Source organism: Sphaerodactylus townsendi, linkage group LG12, assembly GCF_021028975.2.
Source record: "Sphaerodactylus townsendi isolate TG3544 linkage group LG12, MPM_Stown_v2.3, whole genome shotgun sequence".
In the NCBI taxonomy this organism is placed as follows: Eukaryota; Metazoa; Chordata; class Lepidosauria; order Squamata; family Sphaerodactylidae; genus Sphaerodactylus; species Sphaerodactylus townsendi.
This window is the reverse complement of record NC_059436.1, coordinates 26,897,061-26,922,377: the sequence shown is the minus strand read 5'-3', so window position 1 is coordinate 26,922,377 and position 25,317 is coordinate 26,897,061. Positions and strand designations below refer to the sequence as shown.

Sequence of the window (25,317 nt, the reverse complement as noted above, 5' to 3'; positions counted from 1 at the left end):
GGTTCAGTGCTGGGAGAATCAGGCCCTCTCAGCTAGCGAGGCTACAGCTGGTTGGAGGCAGAGGAGTTAGACTGGGGTAGAGGGTATATCCCAATCTCAGGCTGAAAGCTAAGTGCTGAAGGCACCCACCAGCAGTCTGGAAGCACGGAGATACAACCTTGTTGCTTCTCCTGGCCATGTTGCTCAGATGAAAGGAATGTAATAGATACTGGTGCGGGTTGTGCCCCTGGATCATCTGACTCCCAAGATCTGGGGGAGTCTTATCTGTGGCATCAGCATTCTGGCTTGAACCATCTGCAACTTCCTGCTGACACCAGTAATCCCATTGTGCAGAGTAGGGATTTTTCAGGCCTTGCAAGACACTGATGCCTGGTCTCTCTGACTTTCTAATTGTGTGACTTGCCCCTGGGCCTGCTGGTTTCTCGTCCTACAGAATGGATATACCCCCTTGCACATTGCCGCAAGGCAGAACCAAATGGAGGTGGCCGGCAGCCTGTTGCAGTATGGTGCTTCTGCCAATGCCGAGTCCGTGCAAGGGGTGACTCCGCTGCACTTGGCGGCCCAGGAGGGCCATGCGGATATGGTGGCCTTGCTCCTGTCCAAGCAGGCGAATGGTAACCTGGGCAACAAGGTGAGTAGGGCCCTGTTTCCTTCCTGTGCACAGAAGTCAACAATCCCATCAGCCTTTCAGAAGCCAAAGGGCAAGTTTTTATGCCTCTCTTGTGTCAAAACCTCCTTGCATGTCAAAAAACGAGTCCTAATCTAGCCTAAAGGCTAGTTTTCTATATACAGGAATATGTTTTTTTAAATACCAAATGTATGTCTCTCTTCCCTTTTATTCTGATGGGGTACAGTCCTAAGAGGGCTTTTCTTTTTCTTTTTGGCACGTAGATCAGTTCTCAGATATGTAATTCCACCTATGGTCAAAGGATGGCAGTCGTGTGTTATATGTTGTCTAATCTAGTGGGGAGATTTTTCCCTGCCAGATTTTAATATTATTTTAAAAAAACAGTAATTCCCAACTTGTTAGCATGTCATGTGAGAATTAAATTAATTGAATAATCCAAGGCTCCTGTGAACCCAGGCATCCTGCCCACTGCTCATCTCTGCATGATTCACTTCTCTGACCTAGTCACTGGCTCATTCCGCACATGCATAATAATGCACTTTCAAACTGCTTTCAGTGCTCTTTGAAGCTGTGCGGAATAGCAAACTTCACTTGCAAACAGTTGTGAAAGTGGTTTGAAAACGCATTATTTTGCATGTGCGGAAAGGGCCACTGTCTAGTGAGCCCTTGGTAATGTTATCCAATGAGATTGAGTTGCTGATACACAAAGAGAGCAGAATTGTCTGCTTCCGGAGGTGGATGCTAGTTGCATCTCTTCTTGGGTTGCTATTCTAGGCTTGCCTTTTTTCAAATAAATGGCATTCTCCAATCAGTGGCTCCTGCAGAAACATAAAGGATCCCCTCAGAAATCTCTTCTTGCTGCTCTGTCTGAAAATAAACTTCAAGAAATGTCAGTCTTAACTAAAACGACCACAGCCATACCTTACGTGTGCTATAGCCATCATTCACTGTCCACATAGGAAAACACTGTTAGTGTAGCACAAACATAGCACAAAACTGTCAAAAATGGCAGCAGAGCCCAGTGTATTGAAAGTTGGTGACTTTCATAAAGAAGAAGAGTTTGGATTTATATCCCACCTTTCTCTCCTGTAAGGAGACTCAACGTGGCTTACAAGCGCTTTTCCTCTCCCCACAACAGACACCTGGTGAGGTAGGTGGGACTGAGAGAGTTCTGAAGAACTGTGACTACCCAAGATCACCCAGCAGGCTTCATGTGTAGGAAACACATCTGGTTCACCAGATAAGCCTCTGCCACTCAGGTGGAGGAGTGGGGAATCAAACCTGGTTCTCCAGATTAGAATCCACCTGCTCTTAACCACTACACCACACTGGCTCTAATAATGAAGGAGGGATATGTGTGTCCAATTTTAACAAGAAAGGAGATATATGAGTAAAGAGCAGTCAGTCTTTTTCCCACCATGGCTCCTTGGAAAGAGGAAGGGGGGGGGGCGGTAGGCTGCAGATTATGGGAGAAAGTCTGGTTGCCTCACTCTCACTTGCCTTTTGCTGGTGAAATCAGACATTTCCCCCTCCCATCCCCACTTTTTATCATGATTGGGGCAGGTCTGTGTTTAAACAGGTGGACTGACTTCAACTTTGCCTAGTTCTTTTTTTTGGGGGGGGGGGGGACCATATTTACCTATTTCATTTTAAAAGGTAGAAATTGAGGAGGCAGCAGCTTATATTGGTCAATCCTTGCCACCCCAAGCCATCGTGGCCTCCAGGGCATTCTTCTCTGCTTATTACTAGTAGCTAGCCACATGGCTAGTGACAGGGCTCAAAATGTAGCCTTTAGAAGAGCATGTTTCCTGAATAGCAATCCTACTCGCCATCTGCTGCTGCAGCAGTGTGAGGGGTGGGGGCTGGGAAGACCAGCTGGGAAACTGTGGGCTTCCTTGCTGCTTTGAAATTGTATACTTGGACAGTTCCACCATAGCCCTTCATTTCCCTGTGTCTCAGGTGTGGTGGGGAGAAGGGGCTGGCAGGCCTTCATGACTGACTGGTGAGGGAAGGGCACTCTTCTCAGACCCAGTTCTCTCTCTCTCTTTCTCTCCTTTGTTGCATTCTGACATGATCTGGCACACTGAGGATTGGTTTTCAAGCTAAAATATAAGCTTGGCATCTGCTCTGGGTCAGGCTTCAAGGTGACCAGATGTGAAAGAGGAGGTTGTGAAAGACGAGGTTGCTCTAATATTTGCCTGGGAGGGGGAGTTCGGGTAGCTGCAGTGTTTCTGGCTTGCACGACAAGCCACATCTGTCAAAATAACTCACTGTATACCCCTGTTTGCAAGAACAGAGCTCACCATGGGCCTCACGGTCAGCCATCCTATTTAAAGCATAAGTGTGGGTGGGGTGTAGGGGGAGTCTGATAAGACCTGGGCCACAGAGGGGGGTGTCACAGCTGGCTTAAGCTGATGCATTGATGCCAAAATCCTCTTAGCAGCTTTCTGAGGCAGAAGTGCTGACCCACGCTTGCCCCTGGAACGATACTTGGTGGTATTGCTGGTTGGTTTGGAATTTAGGAGCACCCAGCAGAGAGACTGTCTGTTGGGCAAGGGCCTGCCAGACAACAATCCAACAGGCAACCCTGCTTCTGTCCCAGGGGCCTACTGTGATGGAGAAAAGCTGCAGCTGCATTTTTTTTTCCTTTCAGGAAAATTGTTAAAAGGTCTCTATTTGTTGAAATGCCAGCAGACTTCCAGGCAATGTTTTCTGGTGGCTTTCAGAGTTTTGTCCCTCTTTGTATCATCTTGACTTTGCTTTTTGTTCCAGAGCGGCCTCACCCCTCTTCACCTCGTTGCTCAAGAGGGGCACGTACAGGTGGCAGATGTCCTCCTCAGGCACGGAGTCCAAGTGGATTCAACCACACGGGTAAATCTACTTGCAGGCACCAGTGACTATTTCTTTTGCCTCAGCACTGGCCTTGTAAAGATGGTGCTTCTTATAGTTAAGAGGAAAGGATCCTGCCATCAAAATCACATATGAATGTATGAAGGCCCGAAGCCACTCAGCCTCCCTGGAGTACTTGGGTGAGATTAAGGCAGTACCCTGAGGAAGTACTTGGATAGTTTCCTATGAAACCAGCAGAAAAAGTGGCTTATACAAGCACAGCAGTACTGAGAAGAGTGTTAGAATCTCTCACCTTTTCTGTCCCCATTACAGATGGGCTATACACCTTTGCATGTGGCTTGTCACTATGGAAATATCAAGCTAGTGAAGTTTCTACTGCAGCACCAGGCAGATGTCAATTCTAAGACCAAGGTAGGAAAAGACCCATTCATTTACTGCAGTCTTCTGATTTTTAATATGCAACTACCCCAATCCCACACATTATGTGAAGAAGAGGCATCAGCTAATATAATTCCCCAAACTACAAAAAATTCCTGATTTGTCTTCAAAGCTAGGGAGATGTTGCCATTAGTATTGCGGATTTGCTTCTGGCTGCTGCCCCTACATGGCCCTACGGCTTCTTCTGTTTTTGATGCCACTTTGTGGCTGTCTGGGGTGAAAAGGGGCTTGCCCTCTGTTTTGTATCTGCCTTTTTGCTGGTGAGAATGCTTGATTCTGGGATGCATCAAGGTAAGGTATGTTTATTTTTGCCTCCCTCCTTGTTATCATACTTGGTAAGCTGGCAAAAACAGCACAACAGATTCTTTTCCCCTCCCCAATCTGAGGTTCAAATGAGAGAAACATGTGCTTTGTTGTCATCATGAGTGCATTTTCTACACGCACGCATGCACGCACGCACGCACGCACGCACCTAGGAGCAGCCAAACACTTGAAGGGGGGAGAACTGCATTTTGATTTGGGTGTGATAATCCTGATCTAAAACTGGAACTCACAATAACATATAAATGTGCATCAATTCAGTGCAACCTAATGCTGCTCCTGTTACTTGCCTCTTACCGGTTGGGTCTCCTCTTCTTTCTCTTGCAGCTTGGATACACTCCTCTGCACCAAGCAGCTCAGCAAGGCCACACTGATATTGTCACCCTCTTGCTAAAGCACGGAGCATCCCCCAATGAAGTCAGCTCGGTGAGTTTGGAATTCCATGGGTCTGAGAAGCTGCCTCATCTCCTGCTCTGATGACCTTTTCAGCTCATGGGCTCTTTCTCATTGCTCCAACACTTCTAGATGGTTGACTGTGGTGCCCAAGCTTGGTTTGTGCATGAATTTTTTTGTTGGTTTCTGTGTACATTTGAAGACTAGCAGCTGAATCCATGAATGGAATGTATTGAACAGCTTTGCATTTCAGCAGAAGCAAGGCAAAATGAAAATGTAGTGTAGATATGTTGCCATGGCCATCAGCTGCTTGACAATCAGGATAATGCAGACCTTCTCTAGGACTGTTTCCAAGCAGAGGCCAAGTTAAATGGCAGGTTCCACACAATGTTGTGCTTATTCTGAGTTGAAGGGGGGTGGGAATAGTCAGCTCTACATTTCCTCCCCCCTGCCCCACCCCGCCCCGCCCCGCCCCACCCCGCCCCCCACCCCCCGCCCCGCCCCCCAACACCCCTGTCTTTCAAAGAGAGGCCATCTTTGCAAAAGTTTAGCTTAGGCTCATTCTGCATATGCAGAATAATGCACTTTCAAACTGCTTTCAATGCTCTTTGAAGCTGTGCGGAATGGCAAAATCCACTTGCAAACAGTTGTTAAAGTGGTTTGAAAACGCATTATTTTGCATGTGTGGAAGGGGCCTTAGTTTAGCTGGGAAAGGAGGGAGCTCCAGGCCTTGGGGGGGCGGGGGCAGTGTGATTGCTTTTGCAACTGTGCTTTTGCATAGATAGATCCAGTAAAGGAAAAGAGGGAGGAGTCAGGGAATTCATAGTACACTCACCATGGATGCTAAAAGTCCCCTTGTCTAGATTGTATTTCCTGCCACACTTATCTGGACATGAGCTTGGTGTTTGTTTTAAGGGTGAAAAAAGGTTCTAAAAGGAAAAAAATACATATTCTTTAAGAACTGATTTCTCTCCCTTTAAAATGCTAATAAAAGTGCCTTCTCCCCTTCTCCCAATTTGAATTGCCAAAATTTTACTGTTTATAGGCTGATGGAGATACTGGTATGTGACCTTTACCTGTCAGTTTGTTCCCCAGGTCTTATGGGGGCTATGGTTATCATCTTGTTCATAAGTCTAGAAGCCTCCTCTCTCATGTGAATATGGGCTTTGGAGAGTATGTCTGCCAAAGATTTTACCAGGCTGAACCATTGGTTTTCTTCTGTAGATTTGTTTCATATTTAAGGGGGACTTTTGAGGAAGGGTCTCCTAGCGCTCTGTATAAAATGGATATACCTTCTCAGGTATAAAAATCAGGAATGACTGGTTGATGCACAAGCAATTCAAAAGCATCACAGAGTGTAGACAACTTCTGCTTTTAGCCCTTAGGGCTGTGGACATCTGTGGGCAAATACATACTAAAATCATACCTGTTAGACAAGTGGTTGGATAAGATTTCCAGGCTGGGAGTGGGCCTTTGGTGCCCTGCTGTCTTTCCTCTCCCCCTTGATTAGCAGAACCAGAATGACTTATGCAAGATAAAAGAAAGTCTTTATGTTTGTACAATTTGGGCAGGTTGGCGTTGCAGATTCCCCCAGATCTTGGTGCAGAATTTTAATCTTTTTGATGTGATTTTGCAAGTGCCAGTCACACAATCCAGTAATGAAGGAGTTAATGTTGTGCATGCTAATAAGTTAGTGAGGTCAGAAGTCAGTGACCGGATAATTGACCCATATTGGTCAAGCAGACCTGGCATGAGATTTATACAGTTCTGCGTGTAGACAATAGGTATATATTCTTTGTTGCTCCCTGCAGGTGCTTAGAAGCAGAAGTAGAAGAGTGGTAGCTCTAGTAACTTATTAGCCATGTGAAAGCCAAGGTAGAAGCTAGCTGATGAGCTAGCCAGATAGAAAGATACTTGCTTGTTTTTGTATCCAAGTTACCCTTCCTATTTGATAGATAGTAAACTCTGTTTTCAGTAAGCAACTGTCTCTGCCTTTTTATTGCACAAAACTCTGCATATACCAAGACTTACTTCACTTTTTCATCCCAGTCTGAGGCATGCGTGCTATTAACCTGAGTGCCTTCTCTCTTGGCGTTCTTCTCTCTCTCTCTCTCTCTCTCTCTCTCTCTCTCTCTCTCTCTCTCTCTCTGCAGAATGGTGCCACTCCTCTGTCCATTGCCAAGCGACTGGGTTACATTTCTGTCACTGATGTGCTCAAAATTGTGACCGAGGAGACCGTGAGCTTCTTGGTGAGTCCCACAGCCCAGCCAGCCTGCCTGGGGCTCGGTGGGGTATGTGTGTGTGTGTCTTTGTAGCCTCGGGGCAGACCTCTCACTCAGTCCTTTGCCTCATGCAGTCATACAGTGAAAAGCACCACATGAGTTTTCCTGAGACGGTGGATGAGATCCTGGATGTCTCCGAAGATGAAGGTGAGTCCCAGGGACAGCCTTCCCTTGCTCCAAGTGCTATTCTTGGGACAACTGAGATTAAAGGGCAGAAGGGGTCCACCTCACCCAGCTGGAAGATCCCGAGAGCACCTGGGTGAGAGAATTTCTCCAAACCTCCCTCTTTCTGCTTGGTAGAATCCTTTCCCCGTAATTCCCCGTCCTAATCCCCATTCACCACTGATACAGTTAGCAGTTTGGTTTTCAAGCCTTTAAGATAAGTTAGTCTTGGCAAATCCACCTTCTTTGAGTTTAGTGGGGGGGGGGGGGCAGGTTCCAACGACCCTGCCTCACTTCCACTCCACAGTTGATAAGGGTTTGCCTAACCCTGCAGTGGCTCCTATCTGTGTGTGGCTGTGTGAATGTCTCCATCCCACCCAAAAAAGCACAGAACAAATGCCATTCAACTTCCCGGAGAATCTCTGACTTTTTTTTTTTTGGAGGATGCAAATTTTGCAAACCTTAGTAATGTGTACATTTATGCCACCTTTATGGCTGCAAAGATATGCTTGAGCAGGTATGGCCATTGTCAGAGAGGTAAGTGCATGAAGGTTTCCATGTGCAGGAGATGGGGCTTCCACCCCTTGTGTCATTCTTGCGTCTCCCCAACTCCAGCTAAATGAAATGTATCCAGACACCTAATCCTTTGTGGGAGGCCGCCAGGCAGGACCAGTCTCTAAGCGCTGTCTTTCTGGTTCTTAGCCCCAGGCGACGTGTTGCCTGGCCCTTGACCATGAGCTGCGTGCGCCTGGAGCCACGATCTCTGGCCAGTAGTTCAAATCTGCTGTTTTTCTTGCTTTCTAGGCACGGCTCACGTAACTCTCCTGGGTATGGACTGTGTGTTTGTCACTGTGGGCTGGGCTTGCCCGCCTAACCCATTTGCCCCATTCCACCCCACATTGTGACTGCCCAGGCCTCACCTGCCTTCATCCCATGCCACGTTCAGCTTCCCCACGGGCCAGCTCACCCACCTGCCCATTTTGTCTGTGGCCGTGTGGTCAGTGGGTGGGGAAGGAGGGCACTTGCATGAGCAGCCACCATCTCATTGCTGCTGGGCGTTGCTTTGTACCAGTCTGCACTCTACAAGCCAAAGACCTCGAGGGTAACAGTGCGAGGGACGGGTCTGTGTATCTGGGCACCGTGAACAGAAGCCCAGATTTGCACTTCTCTCCCTTGGAGGGCGTCTGCTCTTCCCTCTGGCTACATGACCCACACACAGCCCTGTCCCACTATTGCTCCTGTAATCCCTGCCACCTCTGCTTTCTTCTGCCAGTACATATACAACTTCCCTTCATTCCCACACAAGAGTCAGTGTGGTACAGTTATCAGGGGATCAGACCAGGAGACCCAGGTCCAAACCCTCACTCTGCCATGGACTTTCAGCCAGTTTCTGCCTCTCTCAGTTCAGCCTATCTCACGGTTGTTGTTGAGAGAACAAAATAAAAGATAGAACATAAGAACAAGCCAGCTGGATCAGACCAGAGTCCATCTAGTCCAGCTCTCTGCTACTCGCAGTGGCCCACCAGGTGCCTTTCGGAGCTCACATGCAGGAGGTGAAAGCAATGGCCTTCTGCGGCTGTTGCTCCCGAGCACCTGGACTGTTAAGGCATTTGCAATCTCAGATCAAAGAGGATCAAGATTGGTAGCCATAAATCGACTTCTCCTCCATAAATCTGTCCAAGCCCTTCTTAAAGCTATCCAGGTTAGTGGCCATCACCATCTCCTGTGGCAGCATATTCCAAACACCAATCACACGTTGCATGAAGAAGTGTTTCCTTTTATTAGTCCTAATTCTTCCCCCCAGCATTTTCAATGTATGCCCCCTGGTTCTAGTATTGTGAGAAAGAGAGAAAAATTTCTCTCTGTCAACATTTTCTACCCCATGCATAATTTTATAGACTTCAATCATATCCCCCCTCAGCCGCCTCCTCTCCAAACTAAAGAGTCCCAAACTCTGCAGCCTCTCCTCATAAGGAAGGTGCTCCAGTCCCTCAATAATCCTCGTTGCCCTTCTCTGCACTTTTTCTATCTCTTCAATATCCTTTTTGAGATGTGGCAACCAGAACTGAACACAGTACTCCAAGTGTGGTCACACCACTGCTTTATAGGAGAGTGTTACTGCAAGCCTCTGTGGATCCCATTGGGTATAAAAGCCAGAATACAAATATCTAAATTAAATAAGTCCTCTCCATTGAATTGTGCCATCCTCCCTCCCTCAATTCCTTTCCCTCCAACAGTTGGTTGTCACGCCTACTAAATACGTACTTGGTGCAAACAATCCTTCTGGCCAGTGACTAGTTTGCACATTGTGGAGGGTTTTCCCCCGGTACTGTGCTCCCACCAGTAACCTCCTCATCTTTCTGTGCCCAGAGTTCTGAAGGAACTCATTGACCAATATGCCATCAAAAACTGCTAAAGCTAGAGACACTATTTATTCAGACAGATGAGTACAGTTCGAAAGAAGGGTTGTTGTTTGTGATGTGTGCAGTTATCCTGCTTCTGCCTCTTAATAAAGAGGTTTGGTAGGTTTTTGTATCGTCCCTCAAACCCATTTGACCAAAGGTGTCAGCAATCTGAAAGAAATGTGTATGTACACCATGAGAAGTGAAGCATTTTTCAAAGCATTCCACTTGTAAAAATTGCCCGCTTTCAGCCTAAGTGTTGTAGGTGGCCTTTTTCAGGGCTGCGTCCAGTTCTAGGAACATGCAGATTAGAGGGATGCAGTCATGTGCAAGTTGTCAAGAATCCTGTAGGTTCTACCTTGGCCAGTGTCTACTACCATCTGAGCGGCAGACGGTGCCCATACGTTCCTCTGGTCCCAAGTGTTTCCAACCCTCAACCATCACCAGTCATGATGTAGAACTGAGCCATGCTACTCTGACAACCCACAAACAGAACCCAAATCTGGTTTTAATCACTTCAGTGGGCCATGAGTCCCGACTCCCTGTTTCCAAGGGGATAGAAGGTTCCTGTGCTACCTGATTCACCAGAAAACCCACAGCGCTGTGCTTGATGAGTGCACATCACGGGCCAAGTGCCCCAAGTCCTAGTTTTCAGCCCCTTCTTTCTTTCAGGGGAAGAGCTGGTTGGAACCAAGCCACACAAGCGAGGCTTCCACTATCAGGACGATGAGAGAGAAATTGTGGAATTTGTCCCTAAGCTGGAGCACACGTAAGACACGTTGCATGGGGTGGGGGAGGTGGTTAGCGGGAGACTTTGTGTTCATGCTGAGAACAGCTCCTCTTCTCCCCTGAGACTGGGTCCATTCACTTGGGTCCCTGAATTGGACAATCCAAATGGCGCCTCGGCATTAAGGTGCAGCCCACTGGGAAATTCTCCTGCCAAAGCTCCACTGAAACGAATTGGAGATGCATGATAGCATGTCCTTGACAGCTCCCATTCCTTTCACTGGGAGCCATGCAGGGAAAGGTCTGGGTGCGTCACCTCACAAGAGTCAGGTCTTCCCATCTTCCATTCTGCTACCTTCAATAGCACTCAGAATCTGATGTCTTGTGCGGTAGAGCAGCCTCTACCTGGGACCAGTGCTTATGCATTCACTCAAGCTTGCCTATACACAGGTGCTAGCGCATGCATGTGCTGGCAGTCTCTCGGATGAGAAGGGAGCCTCCAGAAACTTTCTCATGCTGCTCCACATGGAGGAGAAGGTCACGGTCATGGGTCAGAGCTGGGGGCTGCCCTCGGTGGAGTTCAACCTCACCTGGGTCAGAAGCCTCAGCTTGTTTCTTATCAAAAGTCAGGGGTGCTTCCTCTCATGCTATTCTTTCTGGGCCTGGGTAGAAAACCAATTGCAGGTTATTTATGGGTGCAGTGTGGCCTGGGATTCTTCCATGACAATTCTGCTCAATTGCAGCCACATTTCTTCCTTCGCCGATTCTCCTTCTCAAGGAAGGCTTCCGCTCCTTCTGCCCCATTGTTCTAGGTCTTTCAATTGCAGCTCCAGTGGAAGGAGCAGAATGTAACTTTCTCGCTGTGCTGTCAAGTCTAAAAGGAACACAAGGGCCTCTGGGCCAACTGGGAAGGGTTCCTGGAGGAGGCAGAAGAGCTTGATTCTCTCACACTCTGCTTCCTCCAGACATCCCTCTCATTGGGAAAGAGGGCATTGATCCAGCATCTTCAGTTGGCAGCAGACCCACTGCCAGCCTGTGGGCCTTGACAGGTGCCCAGTTTTGCTAACCTCACCCTGTGGACAGGTCCATGATGGGTTGATCCATTTGCATTCCTGGTTTCCTATATTTATTCTGAGGTTGTCCTGAAGGGAAAGGTCTCCAGCATCTTACCCTGTGGCATTTCTCCATTTCCTCACGGCAGACCACAGCATCAAACAGAAGCTCAGGAACTTGTGTTTGGATGAGTCCTCCTTAGTTTTTTAGTGGGGCAGGTTTTGCAGCGCCTCCTGCTGATAGTCTGTATCTCATGTACCTGTGTTAGGGCCAAACTCTGTGTGACGTTTGAGTTCCTTGATTAAAGGTTCAAGACGTAAACTACAGGGGCCCTTGATATGGGTCAAGCTGTCATCTAGGGAAGCGTGAAGGCCTTTAACTCTTCCCCCTATGCCTTTACTCTGATCAAAAATGTCTCCCCAGATGCTTTGCACTTCAGGACAGGAAAACAAAGACAAAAATAACAGACCTCCCAACAAGGGCTGGAGGCAGCTAAAGAATGACAGGATTTCTGACTAGGGAAAAGGTACCTCTGTCCATTCCTTGCTTCCTCCCCCTCTTGGCTACTTTTTAGGGTCAGATTGCACAAGGAACTCAATCGTCATGTGTTGTTTTGCCCTTAGTGAGTGTTGGCCGTCATAGCCGCTTTCCTTTTGAGAAAGATCGCTTTGTTATGCCAGGTTTTGGGGCAGAGGAAAAGCAGCTCGCTTGGGCTACAGACTGCAGAGTTTGCAAGGACCACTGGAGAATTGACTCTGTCCCCCCTCCCCACTTGTGTTTTGCCCCTCAGGAGGGAGGAGTCACCAGCTGTCCCACGAATCCCTTGCGTCACGCCAGAGATGGTGCTGATCAAACCTGAGGAGCCAGAGCAGGTGTGTCTAGAGGGGCTGACGGGGGCAAGGCTGGCTGATAGTTTTGCGGGGTGTATTGTGGGGTGGGGGTGGGCTGATTGCTGCAGAATAGAAGTCCGGTATGTCTGTATTGGCATGGATAGGGTGGAAGGGGAGCCCAGTAGTGCTACAAGGGCTGGCAGGGCCTAGGCCTGTGTTTAACAGGAGCTTTGGTTCTGTCCTGCTTAGCCTTCCAAGGAATTTGATGAGGAGTCCCTCATCCCCAGCAGCCCTGCCACGGAGACCTCTGACAACATCAGCCCGGTGGCCAGTCCTGTCCATACAGGGTGAGTTATCCCCCTTCATCCCGCAGGGCAATGGGAAGTCCCCCTTGCCACACACAGGGCTGGCCAGTGCCTCCAAGTACAGGCATGTCCGGCCATATGAACATTTGCTCCCCTACTGAGTTAGGCCAGAGGTCCATCTCTGCCCAGTGTTGTCTTGCTCTGATCGGCAGCAGCAGTTTTAGGAAGAAATCCTCTTAACTGGAGATGCAGAAGATCGATCCCGAGTCCCTCTGCATGCAGAACATGTGCTCTGAGCTCTGGCTTGCTAATGCTTCATTGGCTCAGGATGTGCACTAGCAATGAGCATCTTACATATTGCTTTTGTCTTTCGTCTGCTGCCAGTGTTTCTCTTTCCACTCCTGCTCTGACCATATTTTTCCTTTCAGTCTTTCCTCCTCCTCCTCCTCCTCCTCCTCCTCCTCCTCCTCCTCCTCCTCCTCCTCCTCCTCCTCCTCCTCCTCCTCCTCCTCCTCCTCCTCCTCCTCCTTTTTATTAAATGGCTACTGCTGCTGTAATCCACTTTAGGACAATGTATTGTCGAAGGTTTTCACGGCCGGAATCACTGGGGTGCTGTGTGGTTTCCGGGCTATATGGCCGTGTTCTAGCAGCATTCTCTCCTGACGTTTTGCTTGCATCTGTGGCTGGCATCTTCAGAGGATGCCAGCCACAGATGCAGGCGAAATGTCAGGAGAGAATGCTGCTAGACACGGCCATACAGCCCGGAAACCACACAGCACCCCACTTTAGGACAGATCATAAGGGTTGCATGTAAGGGTTGCAACGTATCAAGTGAAGGCCAGCATCCCACACTAGCTACTGGCAAAGGGTGGTGCTCGGTTTTAGACTCCTCCATCCTTAAGATTGTGGGTGTGAGATCCTTGGGAGCCCCACTGTGAGCTACAGATGTTGCAGCTATGACTCAAAACTGAGATTTAATCATAGATCTCCCTGCATCTTTTAAAGCTCAGTTACACCTATACGTGACTCGCATTTGGCAGGGGCGGGGGGAGAGGGAAGGAAGGGGCTTAACAAGATTCCTTGTGCTGTTGCAGCTCTTCAAGACAAAAAAGATGTACAGAAATGCTACCTGACTTTATTCCTTCAAAAAGCTTGTAACAGTGGGAGTGTGGAACTGATTTGGTTGGTTCAAACGGTGGGAGGTGCAGGGCTTCTGTCCTTACATGTCCCTGATTCAAATAGGGATCATTTTTTGGCTATAATTTGCCTAGTTTAACCCTAAATCTTATACCCTCTCGCACACAGGTTCCTTGTAAGCTTCATGGTGGACGCCCGTGGTGGTTCCATGCGTGGCAGCCGACACAATGGTCTACGTGTCATCATCCCACCCAGGACATGTGCAGCACCCACACGTATCACCTGCCGCCTGGTCAAGCCTCAGAAACTGCCAGCACCGCCTCCTCTGGCTGAAGAAGAAGGCCTGGCCAGCAGGATTATTGCCCTGGGTCCTGCAGGAGCACAGTTCCTCAGGTGAAAGCTGGTATTCTGGCCAGATCGATCATTACAGGCACTGAGCAAAGTTGTTGTCGTCATGTAGGGTACTTCTAGGTCAGGGGTAGGGAACCTTTAACACTCAAGAGCCATTTGGACCCGTTTTCTACGGGAAAAGAAAACAGTTGGAGCCGCAAATAATTTTTGACATTTAAAATAAAGATAATAAAGATAACACTATATATATATTGCTGCCTGCAGGGCGGGCAAGGATGAAGCCGGTGGCTCGGCCTCACCGGCTGCCGGGAAAGCACCCACCCTGCTCCAACAGGGCAGGCGAGAGGGGAAGCCCGCGTCACAGTCCATCCGACTGAGAGCAGTTGGTGCGCCCGCCCGCCCTGCTGCCTGCAGGGCGAGCAAGGATGGGGCCGGCAGCTTGGCTCATGGAGCCGCAGTGCAAGGGCAGAAGAGCTGCATGCGGCTCTTGAGCCACAGGTTCCCTACCCCTGTTCTAGGTAAACTAAATTGGCTGTGTGAATCGCAGCCCCTGCCATCACCCACATATGGTGTGATTGGAGGGTGGAATGTGGAGTAGATACAACCTATTCTTACTTCTTCTCCATCAGGCAGATATAAAGACGAACTGGTAGTGCCTAAGGCCCATATTAAAAAAAAAACAGAAGTTGTATGAATTCATTAATTTCCACAATGAAGCAGCAAGCAGGTCATTCTTTCCCATATCTTCTCCCTTTGCCATCCTGCTAATATTTGGCTGCAAGAGTTGTGTGGGCGGACTAGGTTTCTAGTCACCAAAATATATCTATCCTTCTTAGCTGGATGATTTCAAGTGAAAGGGAATCTTGGCATTGACCCTTCCTGGGGGCTTTCTGCAGCCAAACATTTAAAAAAGGGAACTAAATGTAAATTGTCCCATTTTTTTTAGCCTGGAAATCTTGCCTTGAACTTCTCCCCTGCTTATCATCCCCCCAAAATAGGCTGTAGACAAGAGATCTGTCAATTGTTCCACTGGGTTCTTTGCAGAAGCATTCCTTCTCCCCTCTGCAACAGGATGCTGAGTCTATGGGGAGATGGAAATAGGCCAGTGCCTCACTGTTGTTTTTTGCTGCACGAGGGACACAGCGTGGACATCTCATTTTGAATGGCTTGCTTAATTTTCCTTTTCTTATTCAATTCCTTGGTGAGGCCAACATGGCTGGCCTTTGGGGGTCCTAACAAGGGTTGCCAGCTCCAGGTTGGGAAACACCTGAAGATTTTGGGGGTGGAACCTGAGGAGGGAAGGGTTTGAGGAGGGAAGGGGTATAGTGCCAGAGAGTTCACCCTCCAGAACAGCCATTTTCTCCAAGTGAACTGATCTCTGTCACCTCTGTTGTAATAGCGGGAGAGCTCTAGCCACCACCTGGAGGTTGGCATCCCTACTCCTAAGCAGTGGCATAGTGGTTAAGAGCAAGTACGCTCTTATCTGGAGAATTGGGTTTGATTCTCCGCTCTGCCACTTGAGCTATGGAGGTTTATCTAGGGAATTCGGATTAGCCTGTACACACGCCAGCTGGGTGACCTTGGGCGAGTCAAAGCTCTTCAGAGCTCTCTCAGCCCCACCTACCTCACAGGGTGATGGGGGAGGGGGAGGGAAAGGAGATTGTCAACCTCTTTGAGTCTCCTTACAGGAGAGGAAGGGGGTATAAATCCAAACTCTTCTTCTTCTTCTAACACTCGATTTCCCCACAGCCCTGTAATTGTGGAGATTCCTCACTTTGCTTCACATGGGCGTGGTGACCGGGAGCTGGTGGTGCTGCGTAGTGAGAATGGGACTGTGTGGAAGGAACACCGCAGCCGTTATGGGGAGAGCTACCTGGACCAGGTCCTCAATGGCATGGACGAAGGTAGGGGCATCTCACAGGAGTGGGAGCATCCAGACAGAGGAGAAACTCAAATGTGGCTCAAGACTTGAAAAGCTAAGATAGAGTTTAGAAGGTGTGTGTCTTGATCATTAGAATATAAGAGGTAAATTTGCTGAACTGACACTGTTTGGCAGTATCCTATACACTAGAACGGATCCTACATACTAGAATGGATAATTCATATGCACTAGAATGGATAATCAGGAAGGGTGTCCACATAGATATCAGGGGCTGCATTGAGTGACCAACCTATGGTACTATGGAAAGAGTAAGTGTTTGGTGGCATGACTGGACCAGAAGACAAGGTGGCATAGACTCACCCTGGAACTGTTGCCTACACTGCACTCTTGCTCTGCTCCTGGCTTAGTAGGATACAGCAAAGGCAGTCTATTTGTCTATTTATTAATGGTATTTATTGTCTGCCTTTCCTGCAGAGATTCAAGATAGATTATTCAGTGTCAACAATGCAGTCAAATAGTATGGCATCCAATAATCAAGGCAATCAAGGTCAAGGATTATAAAACAAAAATATTGCATATCACTCTGCTACTATTTCATCTGTCTTACGATGTCTTTATGCAAAAGGAAAAGAAAAATATTTTTGGTGGCAAGAAATATTGGTCATATGAAGCTGCCTTCTACTGACTCGATCTCACCCTGTTTTGTCCCTTACATTGAGCCTTTTTTAAATGTAGTGTCATGATGTACATAGATCTACACTCCATGCCACATTAGCCAGTCTGTCATTGGTCATATTTTGGGAATTATGGCTCCAGTGCTCTTGCCCCCCTTGTTGCCATCCTTGCAGAACTAGAGAGCCTAGAGGAGCTGGAGAAGAAGAGGATTTGCCGCATCATCACCACAGATTTCCCTCTCTACTTTGTGGTCATGTCCCGCGTGTCCCAGGACCACGAGCTGATTGGCCCGGAAGGCGGCAGTCTGCAAAGCACGTTGGTTTCCATGGTGCAGGCAACATTCCCGGAAACAGCAGTCACCAAGAAGGTCAAGCTAGCTCTGCAGGTATCAACGTGATGTTCTCTCTGTAGTGGGAAGCGTGGACAGACCCAGTCGTTAGTAGGCAAAGCTATGTGCCTCTCTGGGTCGGGCAGGATTTGCAGACGTTACTAAAAAAAAGTCCACATTCGTTCTGCAATCAAAGGAATCAAGCAAACTTCTTCACTAAGGTTTAGGCCTCAGAAAACCCAGCATAGTTCGTCAGGGAATTGAAGGTATTAAAGGTATCTGTGCAAAGGTATTTGTAAAGCCTTGTAAGCAGGTAACAGTGTAGGACTATGTATTCTGTGGGAGTTTTGCACAAGCATGGGATGAAATGTAGCATCCTGACCATCATGGTTTGCATTTTTTGTGGGTAGGGGGGGAGCAAGATTTTTTTAAAGCTAATCAAATAAGTTCAAGAGTGAGTGAGCAATGGCTGGTCAATCTCAGAAATCAGAGGAGGGATTGAGTAGGATTTGTACTGGCGAAAGGTCCTGTTCTTCCATAATTAGTAGAAGCAGAACGTGCAGTGCCAATGTGCTTAATTTGCAAAACAGATGGTTTTAGCATTAGCATTTCCTGGCACCCATTTTGTGTGACCTTTGTTCAGTGAAATATTTGTATCCCACCTTTTGAAACGTTAAAAAAAAAAGAATTTTCAAGGTGGTTCTCAAATAAAACTTTGTAATGAAAAAAATCCCATGGCCATAACATTATTACAATATGTTAAAACCAAGAAGGTTAAATCGAATCACCGTATCATCAAACACGATAGAAACCACAGCCAGGAGTAGATATAATTGCCAGACACCCTCCAGAGTACGACTGTCTTCCCTTGGTGCCTGAGGACCAAAGAATTGTGGCTGTTAGCCCAAATCAAAAGGGTAGCTGTATTCGTATGATGCCACAATAAATAAATAATTAAAAAGCTAGGCTGCAGCCCACCAAAACCGATGGCATAATGAGTCAGTCTTTAAGATATCACAAGACTTATTGTTTTAACACACTGGACGTATTATCTTGACAGTTGCTGTTGGTGGGGAATTAAGAAGTGTTTCGCACTCAAGGCCCACCCCTTAACTCCTGAAAATGGTGCACAGCCCTTCTCGGGTTTTTGAGCTTTTGTCCAAGATAGTCCCCCCCCCACCAAAATGTTTGGAACCGTTTTCAGCCCCCCCCCCCCGACTACAATGTATGTTCACACTCACCCCCTCAAAATGACTCATGGCTGCCATTGCGTGTTTTCCCTCCTTTTATAGTTAGTTGATTAATCGACGCTCGCTGACCCCACCATTTCTCTTTCCATTGCTTTGGCACTTTTGACACTTTCTCCCCTTTGACGGGCTGACCTCCTGCTTATTTCTCCTAAAGGCGCAGCCAGTACCAGATGAGCTGGTGACAAAACTGCTGGGGAACCAGGCAACATTCAGCCCAATCGTGACGGTGGAGCCACGCCGCAGGAAATTCCACCGCCCCATTGGGCTTCGTATCCCTCTGCCTCCCTCATGGAAGGAGAATCCCCGGGACAGCGGCGAGGGCGACACCACCAGCCTCCGCCTACTCTGCAGTGTTATAGGTGAGAAGCATTACCTGGCATTATCCTTCAATTGGGTGGGCAGATCTTTTGAGGATAGCAGGCTGCATGGCTCAGGCCTGCCTAGAAGAGATGCCATGTGGTTTGGCAGACTTGTGCCTTCATTTTAAGAATACTAGGATAGTCAGCAGGTACTCAGTGGCAAAAGTCAAAGACAAGATTAGAGTTGTTCTCGCTTCTGATGAGCAGAATTCAGAACTGTCACCAAAAATGATGACCCAGATTCAGGTTTGTAACACCGTATTAAATTCTTCATGTCCTGACTTAATTACATCTTCATTACATCGTGTGCTTCTTTGTCCCCGTTGCACATCGTAATGGGGAAATGTTCCGCATGATGACATCTGGGCAAGAGGTAACTTGAAGTATATGTTAAGGCAGGAGTGTACTTGGCAGTGGCTGCCATTTGGGCAGTAGCCTTGAGTTTCTGGTAACTTGTAATTCTGCTTTCTGGCACATAATGCATTGTAAATGTCATTTGCTTGCTTCTGATCTATCTGTGGTGATTTCAAAATACTACAAAGCAGCCTTTAAACTCGGGATGTCAAGATGAAAGATACTTGTCTGCTCTGAACATTCCAGTGGGGCTTTACCTCAGAGCTGTTCCTGATGAATTGTACCTTTGGGTCAGATCTGCCCAAATCCTACTCAGCTATATCCTTAACAGTGTCTGAAATCTGCCACCAGAGGGGGCAACCTTGCCTCTGTGGCTTTTTATTTGAACAGTTGAATTGGACATTTCTTCCGCATTTTCTAAGACAAGGTTCAGGATAGATTGAGACTTTGTTGAAGAAATTCTGTGAGATAGAGGGATGGGAGGAGCAGCTACCTCAGTGGTTTGGATTTGTAACCTGAAGGGGGGTGGGTGGGCAAAATCTGGGCTCTATTTTCTGACCCCTCTGCCACAATCTCATTTTATCCATATAGTTTAATAAGTCGTGGAAAGTACAATTCTATTTTATTTCTGAAATGCCATGAATAGACATGATAATGGTTTTGCAACTCAACCCCAGGAAAGAGTTCCTGGTTTTGCCCCTGTGAATTTGTAAGCCAGGCTTCAGGAAATAGTTCCTATTCCTCCCTATTCCCCCCCCCCCCCACACACATGTTTGGGCCCTACCTCAGAGAACCAAGGTGACTTTTTGTGCCTGTGGACGGCTGATAGCAGTGTAAAAATGGAATCCTCGGTGTATTTTTCAGCTGCTGTATTAGCTTGATAGCTTCACAGCTGAACAGGGAAACATACCAGTGAATTGAATGCTAGCTCAGCTGTCCAATTTGCCCTTCTCCCCTGCCTCCGTGTTTCAGGCAAGCTCTCTGCCTTTTCCAGATGTGTTTTTTAAAGTGTTGCACAAACGTTCATACATTTCTCTGTTCATTTGTTGCTTTTATGGACTTTAAAAAGGAAGAATTTTAAAAACACAACAGTCAACAGGGATAGAGTGAAAATGTTTAACTGTATTTTGAGCTGCTCGATAATTAATGTTTTAATGCTCTAGCTGGATTTTAAATGCTTGGTGTTAATTAACAACTTTTAAGGTTTATGTTTTTGTTATGCTTGAATTTGTAAGCCACAATCCTGTGGTGCAAATGATGAATATTTGCTTTCTTGCTGTAAAAACATTGAAGGACAAACTGATTCCCTTGAAGAAACTTTTTTGGGGAACACACAGGAATTTTTTTATAACCTGAGAAATAAAATATTCTTCATTTGCATATCTGGCCTTTTGCTGATTTTTTAATCTCTGTGATTGGAGCTGTCCTTTGGTTTTCTCATCATTTTTTAAGCCACCCCAGGAAGATTTGAGTTCAAACCAGGCGGGTCCTCTGGAGAGGTGGCATACACATTTTCTAAATTAAAAAAAATAGTTTGGGGAGGGGGAGGTTTCTTGGTGGATATCATGGGGAGTTAGTACCACATACAACCAATTTCTGCTTCATACTTGTTTAGCTGTTTTTTTTTTCAAAACTCAAATTTACAGAGGACATTTTTATTTTTAGAATGAAAGTGCTTCACTAGTCTAAACTTGTTAGGCATGTCTTCCTTCTCTGTCTCAGGAGGAACTGCCCCAGCACAATGGGAGGACATCACTGGGACCACAAAACTTGTCTATGCCAATGAGTGTGCAAATTTCACCACCAACGTGTCTGCCAGGTGAGCTAAAGCACCTTCAGAGTGCTTGACCTATTGGGTGCTATCCACTGTTCCCATCAATGACTAGGCCATACTCGGCTGAGGGACCAACATAATGCTATGACCTGCAGAAATACCAGCAGCAGGAGGTACTGTACCAAGAGGCGTTAGGTGTGAAGGTTACCTTCCTGTAATCTCCATAGTTGATAGTAGAAGCCAACATGATATAGAAGCGACAGGAGTCCACTGTAGAAACTTGACTTCAAGTCTCCACTCCACTACAAACTTCACAGATGGTCACAGTCAAGTTGCTTTTCTACCATGAAGATTTTTAAATAACCCCATTGATGAAGATTTTAAAATGAGATAACTCCATTGATGCTGCCTAGGCCATTGCAGTTCTGTAACCTGAATGTCTGCCTGTGCTCAGTTCGATCTGCTAATGTCCTGTCCTGCCCAGGTTCTGGCTGGCGGATTGCCCTCGCACAGCTGAAGCAGTCCACTTTGCTACCTTGCTGTACAAGGAGCTGGCAGCTGTGCCCTACATGGCCAAGTTTGTGGTGTTTGCCAAGATGAACGATGCGCGGGAGGGTCGCCTGCGCTGCTACTGCATGACCGATGATAAGGTGGACAAGACTCTCGAGCAGCATGAAAACTTCATGGAAGTGGCACGCAGCCGAGATATTGAGGTAGCTGTTTTCTGTGGCCAGGATCTTTCTGCTTAGCTGCCCTGTTCTTCTCTGTTTGCCTTTCATCCTCTTGGGCAACTCCAGTTATTATAGCACAGTGGTGGTGAACCTATGGCACTCCAGATGTTCATGGAGTACAGTTCCCAACAGCCCCTGCCAGCATGGCCAATTGGCCCTGCTGGCAGGGGCTGCTGGGAATTGTACTCCATGAACATCTGGAGTGCCATAGGTTCACCACCATTGTTATAGCAGCATCATTGCCTGTGGTGTGTATGCACGTCTCCTTTGTTTTTCTTTTTATTTATTTATTTATTTGTTGTTGTTGTTGTTGTTGTTGTTGTTGTTGCTATTTAGAAGATTTATATTTATTATAACCTTTCAGCCTAATGAGGGCCACCAAGGCAGCAGACAACTGAAAATAGAGCAGCATAAAAACATATAAAAGGAGTAACAAACCAGAATTATGTGTAGATGTAATATCCCAGAAAGATTCCTATATGTAATATACCTATTTATAAAAACAGAAAACCAGTCCACATTAAGATGTCAATTAAAAACACAAAGCAGGGAAGGCGATTGTGAGAGAATGCCAGATGAAACAAAAAAGCCTTTGCTTCCTGGCAAAGAAGAGGGTAGACTTAGGAAAGGCATTTCACAATCCTGGTGAGACAGCCGAAAAGGCCCTCTTTCAGGTTGCCAACCAGCTAACCTCAACTGGCAGAGGCACCCAAAGCAGGGTCTCAGAAGATGTAGTGATCAGTTAGGTTCATCAGGGAGTAGAGCAGAGGTGAATCAAGGGAAAATGTAGCCCGGTGCACAAACCTGAGTTTTCCATCCCTGTCCCCGTCCCCGGGTATGGGCGGCCGCCCTCCCCCACCATGACCAAACAACTTTTTTTTGCACCAGGTCTTGAAGTCAGTGTATGGACCTGGGGGGAAGGAGGAGGGGTATAGGGGCAATTTCCACCCCCACGTGATTAAATAGCCACATCCCAGGGTTTGTGGGATTTTGGAGTACATCAGTGGATGTGAAAGTTGAACAAAAATACACACCATGATGTATCTCTCATATTGGGGGCAGGAATGAATGGGTGGAAAAGAAAGTCATTTGCCAAACAAGGTAGACAAAATGAAAGAACACTTTAAAACAGTAGAACCTTTGCACAAACTGATACTTAATTGTCAGTTGCACTGTAACATCTCCTTAGGCGGTTCAGGTCATGTTCTTTACCCCATATAGATTTCCTCCCACGATTTCAGTGATTCTCTGGCCTCTGTTTGAAACTGCATGCAGCAGCATTCACACTTTTGTCCGATTGATTGACTCCACACATGTCAGTGAAAGTTACTCTTTGCTGGACACCTGGACAGGTTTGGGAATTAATTTTTTTCCATCTGGCTTGCATCTGCCTAGAAGGAGGAGTCAGAATTGGGAATGCTGCCTTTATAATATATCCTACTTTTACTACTTTTATGATGCTGCACTTACTCCATTTTTGGCAGAATTGTTTTGGAGGGGCAACAAAGTGTAATTAAAGTGTAATTAACACAGTGAAGCCACAATAATAATAGCAATTGACAGAAGCTGCCCGGAGTACTAAGCTTATAGCCACTTCCACAGGTGGTAGAGGGGATGCCGCTTCACATGGAGCTCTCGGGGAACCTAGTCCCCATTAAGAAGGCGACCCAACAGCGCAGCTTCCAGTTCCAGTCATTCCGGGAGAACCGCCTCATCATCCCAGTCAAGGTGAGGTTTTGGAGCAGAGCTTCAGGCTGGTTTTGAGCCTCTGGGGTCCAGCAGCATCTTTGACTCCTCTGTGTTCCGGGGCTGTAGGTGCGGGATAGCAGTCGGGAAGCAAGTGGCTCATTGTCTTTCCTACGCAAGGCCATGAAGTATGAGGAGCTGCAGCATGTCCTCTGTCACTTAAACGTCACGATGCCGCCCTGCTCTAAGGTGAGTGGCACTTGGGCCTGTTCCCTCTCCCTCCCCTTTTAATTGCTCGTTAACATTTTGCTGGCTTCCCTTGACACTCAGCGCAGATGGATAGGCTTCTAATAATAGGATGTTGGTGGTAATTGAGTCAAAGGGTCACTGTAATTTGGAAGCAACTTGATAGCACTTAACCTGCACACACATTTTTAATCCAGCTTTACCAGAAACACTGTGCTTTACAGTAAATCTATCATACTTCAAAATTGCTTTTGCTGACTACAAATCTTAGCACAGAGTAAAATGTGCACATTCCTGGGTTAATCAGATTTGTTCAGATTAAAGTGGGCCACAAATGCTTCAGGGCAGTGCCACGGAATGACCACGGGGGATGACTCAAGCAAGTGAGTTAAGCTGCATATTATGGAAGAATGCAGAACACAATAAACTTGAGCTGCCACCCCAAAAATTCTCAGGTTCCACACATTGTTAGGTAACCTTCCCTGGAATTTTCCCAGACTGGAAGCGGAGATGGGAGAGGTTTCTCTGTTGTTGTTTTTTGGATGGTTGGCTGTGTCCGTTCTGAGAGAGATACTGGATATCTGACTCAGGCTGTCTTCCTCTCCCCTGATTGATTAGAGAGTCACCATTGCCTGACTTTTTCATCCTCAGAGTTCTGCCAGTGAGGAGCGAAGGAGAACGTTGACCCCGTTAGCCCTGCGCGAGAGATACAGCCTTCTCAGTGACAGCACCCTGGGTAAGAGGCTTCCGGAACAGCAAGCAGCATCTTGCTGGGGACTGCATGCAGCATGTTTTTTGAGTAAAAACTATATGTGATGCTGGAGACCCCTGTTTATATCCCAAGATGTGTAACTGAATGTCAAAGTGCAGCTTGGGCAGAGCTGGGGCAGCAAAGCTTTGACTTTCCCCCAAACCATGGTTTCTCCAACTGGAAGTCCCCGTCTTGGCTGCTTGAAGCTTATGGTGAAGGGAATAAAACAGGTGCCTGTAGGCAGTGCCGAGCTAACCGTGAGGCAGACCCAAGCAATTGTCAAGGGCACCATATGTTGAGGGACACCAAAATAGCAAGAGGTGCCTCCTGTCTTTAATGTGTCTTTCTTCACCTGCCTGCCCAAGTGCCTGCACTCTTCACTGCCGCTGCTTCATGGCCATTGCCCAGTAGCATGGATGGGAAAGCTGGCAGGGACAGGAGCCGACCTGCTGCTGGAGTCCGCAGGACGATGGGTGGAAAAAAACAGTCATGGAACAAAAGAAGAAATTTGCTTAGGATGCCAAAAACAAAACATTTGGGTTGGCCCTGCCTGTAGAGTTAATAAAGAGGGAAGCGGCTGAGAGCAACGCGCTTCTTTTCATCGCCTGCCTGTAGAGTACATAGACCCCTAATGTCATGTGTGATTTGGACCTCATGAGAAGGGAAGAGGAGAGTAGGCCTATTTATTTAACCAGAAGGCCCTTTGTCTCAAACACTTCTCTGATTCTCTGTATGGCCCCCACCTCTCTTGGTGAACCAGGGCCAAGGCCAGCTGACCCCCCTAATGGCACCATGCCAGGCAAGACATCAAAAATCAGGACAACAACCTTGGATAGGGAGGATACTGAGGAAGGAGGAGATGATGCAACATGCCGCAAGATAACCTTTACTGTAGTGCTCAAACAATGTTGGTAAATGCTGAGGAGCCAGCCAGATTTTCCAGAAGCCGGTATGGAGCAAAGAAGAGCTCTGGAATACTGACAGGCAGTTTTGCCAGTTCCAGATGCTATCTGGCCCAACTTCCCAGGCAAAGTGGTGTCTTGTCAGAGTAAAACTGGGACTCAAAGCTCCACTCAGTGATCTTGGGCCAGTCACTCTCTGCCTAGTCCACTTCACAGGATTGTTGTGCAGAGAAGATGAAGGGAGGGAAAAGCTTGCTCATTACCTTGAACTCTTTAAAAGAAAAGCAGGAGAAAATCTAATAAATCCTTGTACTGCACCTCAGCAGGTGGACATGACTGTTTCAAAGATTCCCTACTTTCCCCCCTTTTTTAAAGGTTAGGTTTACCTCTCACTGGTATTTATTCCCACTGACAGGGTAGCTTTTCACATGTGGGAAGTTTTGGTTCTGGGAGAACATTCAGATCTCCTGCGTGTGGAATATGTGGGAGGAGAGGTGCTAA

General features: G+C 47.2%; 1 protein-coding gene across 4 annotated transcripts in view; it reads left to right on the top strand.

Moving 5' to 3' along the window:
• Positions 1 to 25,317, top strand: part of ANK1 (ankyrin 1) — a 179,662-nt gene that overhangs the window by 128,062 nt on the left and 26,283 nt on the right. For 3 of the 4 annotated variants that reach the window (XM_048511973.1, XM_048511971.1, XM_048511974.1), the window contains exons 17-35: positions 434 to 631; positions 3,401 to 3,499; positions 3,791 to 3,889; positions 4,565 to 4,663; positions 6,784 to 6,879; positions 6,987 to 7,059; positions 7,879 to 7,902; positions 10,149 to 10,245; positions 12,046 to 12,127; positions 12,335 to 12,432; positions 13,696 to 13,920; positions 15,628 to 15,782; positions 16,609 to 16,820; positions 18,168 to 18,372; positions 20,449 to 20,545; positions 20,985 to 21,213; positions 22,834 to 22,959; positions 23,047 to 23,166; positions 23,815 to 23,899. In XM_048511973.1, the coding sequence (XP_048367930.1) occupies positions 434 to 631; positions 3,401 to 3,499; positions 3,791 to 3,889; positions 4,565 to 4,663; positions 6,784 to 6,879; positions 6,987 to 7,059; positions 7,879 to 7,902; positions 10,149 to 10,245; positions 12,046 to 12,127; positions 12,335 to 12,432; positions 13,696 to 13,920; positions 15,628 to 15,782; positions 16,609 to 16,820; positions 18,168 to 18,372; positions 20,449 to 20,545; positions 20,985 to 21,213; positions 22,834 to 22,959; positions 23,047 to 23,166; positions 23,815 to 23,899 (2,419 nt within the window). The remainder of the gene's footprint in view (positions 1 to 433; positions 632 to 3,400; positions 3,500 to 3,790; positions 3,890 to 4,564; positions 4,664 to 6,783; positions 6,880 to 6,986; positions 7,060 to 7,878; positions 7,903 to 10,148; positions 10,246 to 12,045; positions 12,128 to 12,334; positions 12,433 to 13,695; positions 13,921 to 15,627; positions 15,783 to 16,608; positions 16,821 to 18,167; positions 18,373 to 20,448; positions 20,546 to 20,984; positions 21,214 to 22,833; positions 22,960 to 23,046; positions 23,167 to 23,814; positions 23,900 to 25,317) is intronic. The other variant, XM_048511972.1, reaches the window with a different exon arrangement.